Source organism: Paramisgurnus dabryanus, chromosome 6, assembly GCF_030506205.2.
Source record: "Paramisgurnus dabryanus chromosome 6, PD_genome_1.1, whole genome shotgun sequence".
NCBI classification, from domain to species: domain Eukaryota; kingdom Metazoa; phylum Chordata; class Actinopteri; order Cypriniformes; family Cobitidae; genus Paramisgurnus; species Paramisgurnus dabryanus.
In genome coordinates, this window is record NC_133342.1 from 19,437,289 (window position 1) to 19,451,137 (window position 13,849).

Genomic DNA, 13,849 nt, shown 5'->3' on the forward strand with positions numbered 1-13,849 from the left:
TATATATATATATATATATATATATATATATAATAAATACTTATATGGGAATGTTTTTTACCTTTTTGCGTAAGATGGGTATTATTGCTCAAAATGCCTAAATAGTGTAATATGTAATAAAAATACATTTAACGTGAAAAAATATATAAATTAAATATCACAATACCTGTAGCCAAATCATGTTAAAATGATACGCCAAAATACAATTTTATATATTAACTTGTTCCCCGCCACTGACGAGTTATCTTGTCAATAAAGAGAGAACATTTGCATTAAAAAACCATGTTCCTGGTGAATTTTTATGTTAATCTGCAATACCGTGATATTCCACTTACCCAATTTATGAAAAAACTGAAGCCTGAACGTTATTTACTAATTTTAAACTCTGTGTATGTTTCTATGATCATTCTGAATCTGATCTCTCACAAAATTCCTTCACAAAAATGCAATTATTTCAGCTTTTTGCTAAAAAATATTTTATTTTTAAAGACAAATACCCATATTTAAGAGTTTATAAGCAGAGAAAAAATATAGCCAGGATGAAAAGTTTTTCCCTGTTTTGTTTGTTTGTGTGTTTGTTTTAGGGATCAACCGATATGGATTTTTTAGTGCCGATGCCGATACAGCTTTTTGTTTCATCAGTCTTAGCCGACGATACAGGCTGCCGATCTTCTTGAGCCGATATTTGGAGCGATACTGCTTTTGCTCACTCGATTTACATCATAAAAATAACACAATGATGATGCCAAATGTTACAATTCTCAATTTAAAAAAGTAACATTTATTGAACTAAAAAAAAAATATATATATATATATTTAACAAATAGTAAAAACAGGTACAGGTGAGGGTGCTATGGAACCATGGACTGCACTCTTCACAATGACGAGGAACTATCAGCAAAGGATATTGATTTCTAGCACTTTACTACTACAAATATATATATATATATATATATATATATATATATATATATATATATATATATATATATATATATATATATATTCCTTGTGTCCATTTTGAGGCAAAACACAGGGCACTAATGTATTTTAAGATATTATTTTAGTCTAGGACTAATCCCTGTCCGGGAAACCGCCCCATAGAGATGAGAAATAAAAACCCGCTTTGTCCAGCTATGATCAGCTGTTAGGCCGAGCTTTCGATGTTGTCATGGAAAGGTTGGTTGTTTTTAGTCACATGACCTGCAATCGCTTGCGGCTTCCAGCACTCTGTCTGTAAATAATGCCGGAAAAAAATCGGCGAACATGGCAGCCACGTATCGACCGATGCCGATACACATAAAACTCGCAAATATCAGCCCGATATATCGTCTATGACTACTTTGTTTGTTTGTTTATTGTTGTTTGAAAGCAGATAGTCTGTTCTTTCATTTGATATATTTGTATGTTTATATATTTTTAGAAAAAAAAGCATTTCGTGAAAATCACAAAAAATGCTGGAGGGCAACTTTTCAAAAAATGGCTGGCGGGGAATGAGTTAAGTTTCACTTGCTGCTGGTAGATGCACTAATTTAGTAAACACATCTTTTGGTCATATTTAGGGGAATGGACAAACGACCTAAACAATCATACATGTTGGAGCTGGTTTGGCACAACATGAGAGTAAGTAAATGATAGCAGATTTTTTTGTTTTTCATTTTTAGCTACAATTTTCCCTTTAATAACACAATGTAAAAAAAAAATTGACTTAACTTACATTTTCAAGGTAACTTGGATGATGTAGTTCACCTAACTCAATTTACAAACAAGTTGAACCAACTTAAACTGATTAGGCAATAAGCAAATTTCTGTGTTTACTCAACTAGTGACTTACTGTAAGTCTTCTCAACTAAAACTGAGGAAATTGAGATTGTATAAATACCATTCCAGCATCCATAAAGTTAATCCGCACCCAAGTTGGGTCAATGGTAATTTAGTATATCTAATTCAGCTAACCTGCATGTTTTGGACTGTGGGAGTGTACACAGAAAGGTATCCTGAATAAAGTCTTTGTCTGACTTAGCCCTTGACCATTGTTTTTTTAAATTGCTTGTTCAGATTACTCAGTTTGGGAAGTTGGGTAAATGAATAGGACAAAAAGTTATATATCTAAGTCCAGTTCAACAAAATAATATTTGTTAGCTGGATGATTGTGCTTATTCCATTCAATGAACAAAATAATGAATTGACGCCCTTAACAAAAAAATATTTGTTCAAGTTACTTAATTTTCTTTGTTAAAAGAACATTTTGAAGTTGGATTTTTTACAGTGCAGCGTTACAGTGAATAAGATTAAATATTTCTCACCAGTTAGAAGCACAAGGCGATAAGGCTCCCCAGGCTGTCTGTTGTAAGGCAAAACCTCCATATATATTGGTTCAGGGATACTGCCATGCCCTTCAACCATCTCCTGTCTTGCTTGTTGACTCATGCTGTTCCTTTTGCTAAACCGGAAACTTCTCCTTAAACCAGCTGTGCAAAGAAGACAACTAAATCAGTTTAACTTTATTAAAACAATATAACAATATTCAGACATTTTTTTGTCATTTTTATCAAATTGAATTTACATAGTTATGTCATAATGTGTCAGACATGATTAAAGGATTCTCTTTTCTCCTATATTGAGTAATGTGTTTAGATATTACAGCGTAATTTGCTCAGAGTCATTACAAAGTAAAGACGCCAAAAATATTTGGATAGTTGTACTCACATCTGTTTCTTATTAGAAAGTGTGTTTGTCTGGATCATTAATATATGCTGTAGAATGCTGTCAATGTCTAAACTTGGACTGGAAAGGGTTCTTGGAACCCGACTTCAGACTTAAGGACCAAAAGAGGGTTAATAAAACTGAGAATTCAAAAGACTTCAATCTAAGAGGTTGTCAAAACAATAGGCCTGGCAAGGCAGCTGTTTGGTCCTGAAATGCATGCTCATGTGAGCGTAGCCGTGGCCTGCCGGAGAACCGTCAACGTGGATGTCAGAGTGATTCTTTCACCCATGAAGAACCTCATGCAGAAATTGCCCAACAGATCATTTCTGTAGTAAAACATTAAGGGTTTGATTCCTACAGATTATTAAAATATATACATCAAATGTATACAGCAGGTTGCTTTGGAGAGTATCAAATGCATAATATCTAGGGTGCAGACGATTTCTATTACATAATCATTAGGAGTAGACCAGCGTAGGCTATAAAAAAAACACATGGTAGTAAACACATTATATCATGACCATAGTAATAATGAGTGTTTTTTCTTCAATATTATAGCACAATAAGGAACCCAACCCTTTGTAAGGAAAAGTGTATAGATAGCCTACTGAATAGGAACAATCACTTCCTTATAGTAAGGACAATGTTGGCATTAAAGTACAAGCCTCATGCAGACAGTTTTGATATGCGGCTTTCACTAAGATTAATGAGTACATACTGTTTGATTCAGAGGAGCCTGGGAGTTTAAGATAAAGCCAAACTCTTTAAAATATAACAGGACTGCAGGCACAGATTACCAAAGGGCCAAATGTCTTAAACCATCCAGCTATACATCAGCAACTTAATTCGGCACATATAAATCAAGTATTGTGTAATCAACAACAGAAGCTGTGCATTTGTAGGACAAATTTGTGGCAAAGATGATATCATCAAGCACCATTTGTGATACAATGCAATTAAAATGATTTATAAGCCAATATAAAAATATTAAAAGACTAACTCAAAAGGGAGGAAAACATTTTTTGGGCCAAAAAAATAAATAAATGAATAAATATGAAAACTGGAGGCTATACAACAATCGCCCATGGCAAGTGTCATAAACACATTACAGAGTGTTGAATAGCTGTAGTGATGAGCCTGAACACAACGGTCTTGAGATGTAAAGCATATCTCACACTGTCTGCTGCTGTATCCTCTGTAAGTGTTTGATTGGTTTCACTAACATCAACATCTTCCAGACTTTTAGTGTCCCACACATACTGTAGGGTAATAACCAGTATGAAGGCCAGACTGCTTCTGTATAAATAAATCGAAAGAAAGCTAGGAAGGTTTGACAGAGATGATTAAACCAAGACCTGTAGATGTATTTTATTATTGTACTCCCACAAGATAAGAATCTCTTGACAGGATTTCTTTTTTATTGAGATCTTTAGATCTATTGTATTTTTGTTGTTTTTTTGCTTGTCTTTTGTAAAACAGATACATATGTATGTAGATTAAAAATCTGAATAATATAATTAAACAATATTGTCAACAAAAAAGTTCGGAAATAAAAAAACTTTTGTCAAGTAACATAAAAAACTTGCTTTATGTGGTAACATCCAACACAGGCCAGGATTGGCCATAGGGAGGACAATGGGCCAGTATGTTTTTTCTTTTGGCCACAAGGGCACTGTGTTGTCATGCTCCTGGGTTGAAGGTTGCTGTCCCTAGGCTGCCAGCACTCACACATTATCCAGCCCCACCGCTCTATGCCCAGGTTAATTGTGTCCCGAGTCCCTAACACTTATTGGAATAAATATTGCATTAGGGTCTATTAACATCTAAAACGCATCTGCTATTTAAAGCGCTTGTCTGTAAAAATGATTTGTGAGATGCACTTGCCGCGTATCTAGATATAAAATAAACTTAAGCACGAATGGCTTAAGTTTACGAATGGTAAAGTCATGGATGTTACAATAAATTGTCTAATAATCATTCATCGTCTATTGCAAGAATAACAAAAATCTATTTGATTAAAAACTCATTAGTTTATTGGAAAAAAGTACGTTTCATAAGAATATGATTTTTTAAGTAAAACTTAATTTTCAAAGTCCATTGTATATTTGTTCAAGGTAGGCCTTCTTACGTTGTTTGGCAATAAACATGATCTAAGTACTAGAAAATTAAGATAAGGATTTTTATTTTTTCATATTGTTTCCCCCGATACTTGATAAATCTTGGTCGTGTATTGTATATCAGGGGTTAACAAACTTTTTTCAACCCAACAGGTAATCTTAAGACCCACCATTTTTGTAAACAAACACATTTGTTCCCTTTCAGAAGTTTTTGATTATGTTTAATTGAATAATATTAAAATACCAGTAACACTTTACAATAAGGTTCATTAGTTAACATTAGCTGATGTATTAACTAACACAAACAAATCATGAGCAATACATTTGTTACAGCATTTATTGATTTTGTTAATGTAAGTTAATAGAAATAAAGCTTTTAATTGTTTGTTCATGTTAGTTCACAACGCGTTAACTAAAGTTAACAACATTTTAATAAAGTATTAGTAATTGTTGAAATTAACATTAACAAAGATTAATAAATGCTGTATAAGTGCAGTTCATTATGAGTTCATGTTAACTAATGTAGCTAACTAATGTTAACTAATGAACCTTATTGGAAAGTGTTGCCAAAATACCTTATGCTGCATGATTATGGCAAAAATCATAACAGCAAAGCCTACAGTGAAGAGCCGGTTTGGACTACAGCCCTCTACTTCCTGGTTGAATGACGTCAAAATAAGAGTTTCTGACTAAACTCCGCCCACTGGAATACATCAGTCGCCAGCTAAGCTCAAACGGCTCTGGCTAAGCTAAGCTGCTGTCGAATCACAACACACTAAACAAACTACACAGTCAGAACTCATTACGTATTTCTGAAGGAGGGGCTTCATATAACAATGAAGACATCAGCCCGTTTTTCAGGACAGTGAAAACAGTAAATTGTGTGAAAAATAGTGCGTTTTTTTACACATGAAACATGAACACATGTTATATTGCGCACTGTAAACACAATCAAAGCTTCAAAAACACAGGAAAAACGGGACATTTAAAGCCTATGTTTTGTGAAGGAATAGGGTTGTCTTTGAAATATGCTGTACGTAATAAAAAATGTGCAATTTTTATTCATACCATATCTAACAGACAGGAAAAAAACAAAAACTATGTCCAACAATGCAATAATGAAGCATTAGCATTTTGAGGTTAAAGAAAAACATTTCTTTACCACAACAATGCTGCTAAAGATATACTACGGACAATCTCGTAATGTACGACTCAATAATTCCATCAGCCTTCATACCCTTCTTCATGTTCCCAGATGATCTGGGTTAAAGTTACGAACATTACTGCTTGTTTCCATGCTGTTAGAGGAAAGCGGAGCGGCTGGCAGTAAATAAGCAGGATTTCATAATAAGTAGAGCTGACGAGCGGTGATCATGACATGGTGCTGACAGAGGCTGATATTATCTAGAGATTAGAGATTTCAAACCAGCAGCGTTTACCGTGTCGGAAAAATGACAGAAACGTGGCCACGTGACTGTTCTCGGAAAATTACACCAAGCAGGAGCCACCACTCCAGAAGGTAAATGTTCCTTAATTTATGGTCTACACAAAACAGGGCTTTAACCACATACATGTGGTTTCACAGAAGCCATGTTGTGGGCACCGTGAAGCCCTGGTTTACTGAAATGATATGGGCATCTTCAGCTCTGACATCAGTGGTAGAACAGACTACTTCAGTTTTATTATAAGTTACAAGGATTTTTGAGTTTTTGGAAGGGTTGACTCGAGAGCAAGATAATCCAAGCGGTCATGTTGTGTTCCAGACCTATAACATGGAAGATCAGTGTAGACAAGTAGTAATGGATCTCACACTAACAAACATATAAATTAGATGAAATAAGATACAACATAAGCTTAGACAAATCAACACTAATACAAGTGCCCCATATCAGGAGGATACCCTGTACAGATTCTCTCCAGGGATGACCATGGCTCAAACCAAAAATGTTTATTCAGTGTTTATGCAACTGAAGGTAAAATTATAAGAAAAACATACAGATGAACCCATATTTATCAACCACTAATCTGAATATGGTAGAATTGAAGCATTCCCCTTAATGTCTGTAGAAGTTACAACCCTGACATGGGTGCTGCTCTGCTCCAATGAGCCGTTAAATCATCGCTAGCGAATTACCGTGACCAATGAGGCAAGACAGACACCACATCCCATGCTGGGCAATTTGAAAAAGTCCGCTAATATGACGCAGAATGCTGCAATATCATTTTGTTACGCCTCTTCAGAAACCACACAGTGCACTTAACCTCATCAAGTACTCCAGCTATATAATCTGTCACAAACGGTAGATACAACTTATGACATATCAGATGTGGCTGGTTGCATCAGGCTGCATGTTAAAACCATCATCTGTTTAATGAAGACTTGTGATTGCCATATAACTGGAGTCGACTAATGCACACAAGCTGCGGCTACCTGACACCGAAACCATCCAAAAGATCTGGAGAAGCAAGCAAACGATCTGGAGTTTCAACCATGCATTAGTTTCTTGGCTCTTTGTAGCGTGTGGGACTGCATACTGATTAAATAATCTGGTTTGTAAATAGAGCCTGTTTTTAATGTGTCCCTGTTTTTCCATGTCTGGATCTTATTGGGATTCGCTGATACCTTTTCCAGGTTTCTCCAGTTTAATATCCCACCACACCTCTCCCTCATGAATCCTTTCATATCCCACAACGCCGTGGGCCTTGTATCTCTGCGAGCAGCACCTCTGAATTGTAGCGCTGAATAGATTTACAGAATAATGTGGACAATTGCTCAAAGAGCATCCAATGCTACTACACAGCAAAAATTGGAGAGTTAAAATTTCAGTGTTAAACATTTCTGAGTTGAATTCAACACCCAAAGAGTAAATTTAACATATTTAGAGTAAATTGTTGTTCAGAGTTGGAGTTAATCTACAGAGTTAATTATGCCGGTGTTAAACTAACTCCTTGGAGATGTAATTACACTCCGCCCACACATGTCAGTCTTCCATTTCCATGTGTCCTGGAGATTGAATTGTAAGTAAAACTAAATTGTTTACACTATTTTTTTTTAATGCTCTTCTGTAACTTTATCTTTTCTATCACCATCTCTGTTTGAAACATATAAAATTGCATTTTACATCTAACTTGTAAAGTTTGTTGGCTGTTTTATTTAAAGTCACCATCATTGTGATCAGTGTTTCCATTTCATTACCTCATTTGCATTTTAATGTTCACAGCTAAAGATGGCACACTTTTGCCTGCACCTACAAAGTGGTAATTTTAACAGCTAAATTACATGTGGGGTATTTTGAGCTAAAACTTCACATTTTCACTCTGGGAACACCAAATAGTTATTTTACATGTTAGAAATCTCATAATATGACCCCTTTAACACTTTTTTGAGTCAAAGAAACTCTGACCTAGTGTTAAAATTTTAACTCTGACATAGTGTTAAAAAATAACTAACACTTTTTTGAGTCAAAGAAACTCTGACCTAGTGTTAAAATTTTAACTCTGACCTAGTGTTAAAATATTAACTATCTTGAAAGTGTTAATTTAACTCTGATAAGTGTGGAGCTATATAAACTCTGAAAAAGTGTTGAAATTAACTCTGTGAGAGTTAATTTAACACTGGAGTTTTTGCTGTGTAGAGTTCTCCATCCGAAAGCATCCAGTTTTCCATCACATACCTGCTACAGTACACTACCACTGTGATAAATTTCAAAATTTAAACCTGGCACAATAACACCTATATGGCCGAGTCCCAATGTAATGTCTTAAGCATGTTGTCTAGAGGGACTGACGCTAGTTTGGCCATTGCGTGTCCTGGAGATTAGCCGCGGACATGCTGACTTTTGATGTGGGCTTGTGGTTGCCAAAAAGCTGAAAGCGGAGCATGTCTCTGCTAGAGTCATCCGGTAGCCTAGCTGCTAAATGAGCATAGTGTATGTCCGGCTGTCTGATGGTCTTTATCACTAATGGACCAGCACAAAGCACCTAGTCTGGAGCCATCAAAGCAAATTATGAATGCTCAAACCAGATCTGTCTAAATCTAAAACTAATGATGCTCACCTTGAATAAACATCATCTTTATAATGGTGTGCGAAAACACAAATGTAATGGGATGAGATGGATTTCTTTAATAACAGGCTCTTTATTTAAGGCGCACGTGGGGCTTTAGGACACAATGGCCATGTGCGCAAAGTATAAAAGAACGCACGGTGATAAGGTGATGACGTTACATTTTAGACAAACAGATCCTTACCTATATGAATGCCGCTTATTGCGCTGTAATCAACATCTTCTGAAGGCAGAGCAGAGAGAGAAAAGAAAAAAAAAGGCACTGATTAAAAATAATGCATTAGACTGGGTAAACCCAAGTTTAAATCCTAAGGAATGAATGGGGCTAGGCTAAATGCTAACACATTCATGACACGCTGTACAAAGATTAAGAGCATGCATTAAAAAAAGATAAGTATGTATTAATTTGTCTAAGTTGGGGTAACATAGTAAAATATTGAAAAACGGTGATGTTTTCCTTTTTAAGGGGTAGTTTTTTTTTTGCATTATTTGCTCACCCTCATGTCATTTGAATCCCCAGTATCCTTCATTGTTCTTCAAATACAGATTTTTTTGGTGTTGTTTGGTCTGTGTTTTAGGATTTATAAAACTGAAACAACAGCGACATCCACAACAAGAAATCACACGTCAAGTGGAGTTATTTACTTAAAGCAACACTATGTAGTTTTTTTACCTTTAAATAATGTCTCTAAAATTATTTCAGTGATAGAACAACTTTTAACTGGACAAATTGTACTGTTGCTGCAACCTGAGCAGCCTCATTGCTGCTACAAGCACACTCTGAAAGTGGCGGTGGAGGGTAGGAAACACAGCCCCGCCCCTCCCCCTGCCTGCAGAAGAGTTTCTGATACCAGGCACTGTTGCACTTTTCAACCACATGGGGGAGCTGTAAGTCATTTTTACATGGAAACTACATAGTGTTGCTTTAACACTTTTGAGTCACTCTATAGCTTGAAGGGTTTTCTGGTTACTATGGGAGTGGATGGTGACCACATGTATTTGGGTTTTGAAGAACAATGAAAGACACTTGGGGTTTAAATGACATGAGGGTGAGTAAATAATGCGCATTGAATAATGACAGGTATGTATTCATTCGTCTAAGTTGAGGTAAGAACGGAGCAAATATTGAAAAACGGTTGTGTTTTCCTTTAAAGTTACTGTTACGTCATTATGTGATAAAAAATAAAATTTACCTTCCATATCTGCTCCAAGTTTTAACAGAAAGAGAGAGAGAGAGGGAGGGAAGGAGAGAGATTGTAAATGCTTATTCAAAACTGCACTCAAAATACAGAAAAAAATGTGACATTTGCAGGAAAGTATTGTCAAGTGAGTTTTAAATGGGATAACAAGCACACTGTTTCGCTGTTTATTAGCTTGAATGATAATTTTGGGTATAAGGATTTTTCTAAAACAGTGTGGCAGTCTAATCAAGTTGCTGATTATTTACTTTAAACTGAAAATTATCTACATGTACTGATGTCTCTTAAATATAGTATGACTTTTATGTTGACTACAAAGTTTGTATTTGAACCTGATCCTCCTTGTATGCTAAAATAAAAATGTTCTACCTGACATCGTTGCATCTGAGTCATTAAGACTAAAATAGTACATTGTTAAAAGAGTTATTTTCCATTTTGTCACGTGTTCGCTCTGGTGACCCCTTAGAAAAAACAGTTACATGACGCCTGTTTTTAGAGGTTTCTACAAATACACCATGCTATCTGTCATAGAAAGAAGCAACACTTAAATACAGCAAAATAACAAGCACTTCATCAATCAATCTTACTGTATAATCAGTGAGGATGTGATGTCCTTTTAACTACCTAAATTTGGTACATCATTGAGGGTGAGAGTAAGAACGGCCCATTCCTTTAAAAACTCTAAACACCTCTCCTCATCGCCGCCCTTTCATTTGGTGGCTTTAGTATATAAACAATGAAATGATAGCAGGGTTTTCTGAGAGCAGTACCGTAAAGAAAGGAAAATGAAATTATTTTGGAAGAGTAAGAACATGCTTTTATTTCTCAAACGGATGAATTGAGGACCATAAATTCAAAGCTCACACTGTGTGTGTGGTCTGGTCTTTGTAACCACAATGCAGGGCAAGTCATCGATGTTCAATCCAATTGCCCTTCGTTCTGTAGCCAAGGTGGACTTTTGAAATAGTAATTGCAATTTTCTGTGACCACGCTCTACTTGTCCTAGCCATGTCCTCACCTGCGGTTTATTGTAGAATGATGTGTTTTGGGCTTTTTTAGGGATGCTAGTGGTGTTTTGACTTTAACGTGTGGCATTTTGGTGACCTTCTGCTCGGACACGGGCTCTCTGTGTTACGGGAAGGCTGTAAAGTGACCCCGTTCACCACTGACATGATGACTTTGAGTCTCTGAGCAGCTGTCATTCTCCACGCATTCAACCCGCAGATGGAGTTTTTATAGGAAAAGTTATCGCTTTGAACAGGCCTACAATGGCTTTTCAAGATGAGATGATCGAAGTACACCAGATCCGTTTATTCAGAATTCCATCCCTCTTCAATTCCCTAAACAATGGATACTGCAGCACAATGAACTTAACAAAAGGGCAAGTACTTTATGTTACATCGTAATTTTAAAGTTGAGATTATCATTATTATTTGAATGCCATTGACAAGTAATGATAGTATTAGCATATTGCACAGTTTTTTTTTTGTTATATTTAGGTAAAATTGTTCAGTTGCATTTTAACCCCCAATACTACATGGATGTGTGCCGCTTGCCGGTGCAAAGTAATGAAGATATTTCAGATGCTAGTTACATTAAGGGCGATTTGTTAGACCACTCTGTTTATTTACATTAAATCCTAAAATTATATAAATATTATAATTATAATAGGCTACACATTATAGAACAATGAAATCTAATTTAAAACAAAAACAACTTCTGATACCACAAGTATGTTGCATCTTTGATTATAATTCTTAAGATACAGTTGTTGCCTCTAAATTCAAATAGCTGCAGATTTTTTAAGGCCAGTTAAGCAAATAAACATCTTATTCATGTACTCAGTCTTTCTTGCCTGTTGCTTAAAGGAAAACACCACCGTTTTTCAATATTTTACTATGTTTTACCTCAACTTAGAAGAATTAATACATAGCCTACCTATGTTTTTTCAATGCGTGCACTTTTAATCTTTGTACAGCGCTTCTTAAACGAGTTAGCATCTAGCCCCATTCATTCCTATGGCTCCAAGCTAATGTTTTATTATGTGCCACCATATTTACTTGTGTAACTAGTCATGTAACATTCTTTAAATAGGCTTCTAAATTCATCCCTGTTTGGAGCCATAGGAATGAATGAGGCTAGGCTAAATGCTAACACATTCACAACACGCTGTACAAAGATTAAAGGTGCACACATTGAAAAAAGATAGGTATGTATTCATTCGTCTAAGTTGAGGTAAGACAGTAAAATATTGAAAAACAGTGGTGTTTTCCTTTAAAGGGATATTTACCCCAAAATAAAACTTCAAATAAAAAATGTCTAAAAAAAGAAAAGAAAAAATTCTAAATAAATAAATAATAAAAAAATTTAAAACAAAAGAAGATTTTTGATTGGTAAGCACACATCTGATTGTAACCATTGACAAAGTAGAAAAAACAAATATGATGTAATTTAATGCTGGGTACCATCAACTGTGTGCTTATCATCATTTATCAAAATATCTTCTTCATCATTTATCACAATACTTTCATAATATTTGTTTTCCTACTATGGAAGTCAAAGGTTACAATCAGCTGTGTGCCATCATTTATCAAAATATCTTCTTTTATGTTCATCAGAAAAAAGGAATTCATACAGGTTTAAAACAACATAAGGATGAGAAAATAATGACATATTTTTCATTTTTGGGTGAACTATCCCTTTAAATACAGAACAAATTGCCAATTGGAATCATCCATGAAAAATCATGATTAGTGCTTCACTAAAGTCATCTGTCAAAAGAACCAAATTCCTTAATTTAATCTCAAATTACAAATCTTCCTTTCTCTTTTAGCTTACCTCTTTAGTTACCTCTTAATACCTGTTATTAGTTAGTATTAGTTTTTATCAGTTTTTTATGCTCCTTATTGCAAATCTGCAGTAGATTTGTCATTTACAGTATTCCAGCAGTAATCTTCACTTGGTTCATTCGTCTTTGACAGTAACAGACTGCTCTGAGCAAGGCATCTGCAATCTTTTGTGGCTCAATATGACCATGTTCACACATAGTAAAACATTTTTTTAATATGTCTAACAGAGTCACTGTGAATTACAGCACTTCCTTAGACTTTATCAGGCTGTGCATTCAGCTCACGTCTCCAGAGGGCCACTCTAGGAAGATACCTGGCAACCTTACAAACTCTCTCATCTCAGGCTGTCACTAACATTCTCTGTAGTTCTCACACTTTATTTCCATGTCACTGTCTGAGACAATATTTCCTTTTCTGTTGTAAAATCATCCAGGCAGTGCTTGAAGTGGGGAAAAAAGGTTCCTTTACTTTTGTGCACATTAGATTTTGCTAGTACAACATGTGTGTGTGTGTGTGTGTGTGTGTGTGTGTGTGTGTGTGTGTGTGTGTGTGTGTGTGTGTGTGCGTCAGAGGTAGAATATTACCTTTGGGGATACATTTATCCAATTTAATGGTAAGTAATTTCACTTGTAATCTATTACACTGAAATATACTCATTTTCAAAAGGATAGAAAACTAAATTCTTTTATAAAATGTTTAAGATCAAAAGATGTTTACCTCATGAAACAGGCTTGTGAAGGTATTAGGGTACTGTATGGTAGGGTACAGCTGGTACTGGCCACTCATAGTCATGGTATTGTTAACATCACTGTCTTAGGTAATTGCAGCGTTGCTTGTGTTGCTACTATAGCAGACTGCCTGTTAGAACTGCAGGCGGAGGTTTACACACAGACAGTGTTTACTTGTGAAG

General features: G+C 35.4%; 1 protein-coding gene across 1 annotated transcript in view; it reads right to left on the reverse strand.

Moving 5' to 3' along the window:
* The window catches only part of mpp7b (MAGUK p55 scaffold protein 7b), a 55,719-nt gene that overhangs the window by 25,206 nt on the left and 16,664 nt on the right, over positions 1-13,849 (reverse strand). Inside the window, exon 10 of the mRNA XM_065269968.2 lies at positions 2,307-2,471. Coding sequence (XP_065126040.2) covers positions 2,307-2,471 — 165 coding nt within the window. The remainder of the gene's footprint in view (positions 1-2,306; positions 2,472-13,849) is intronic.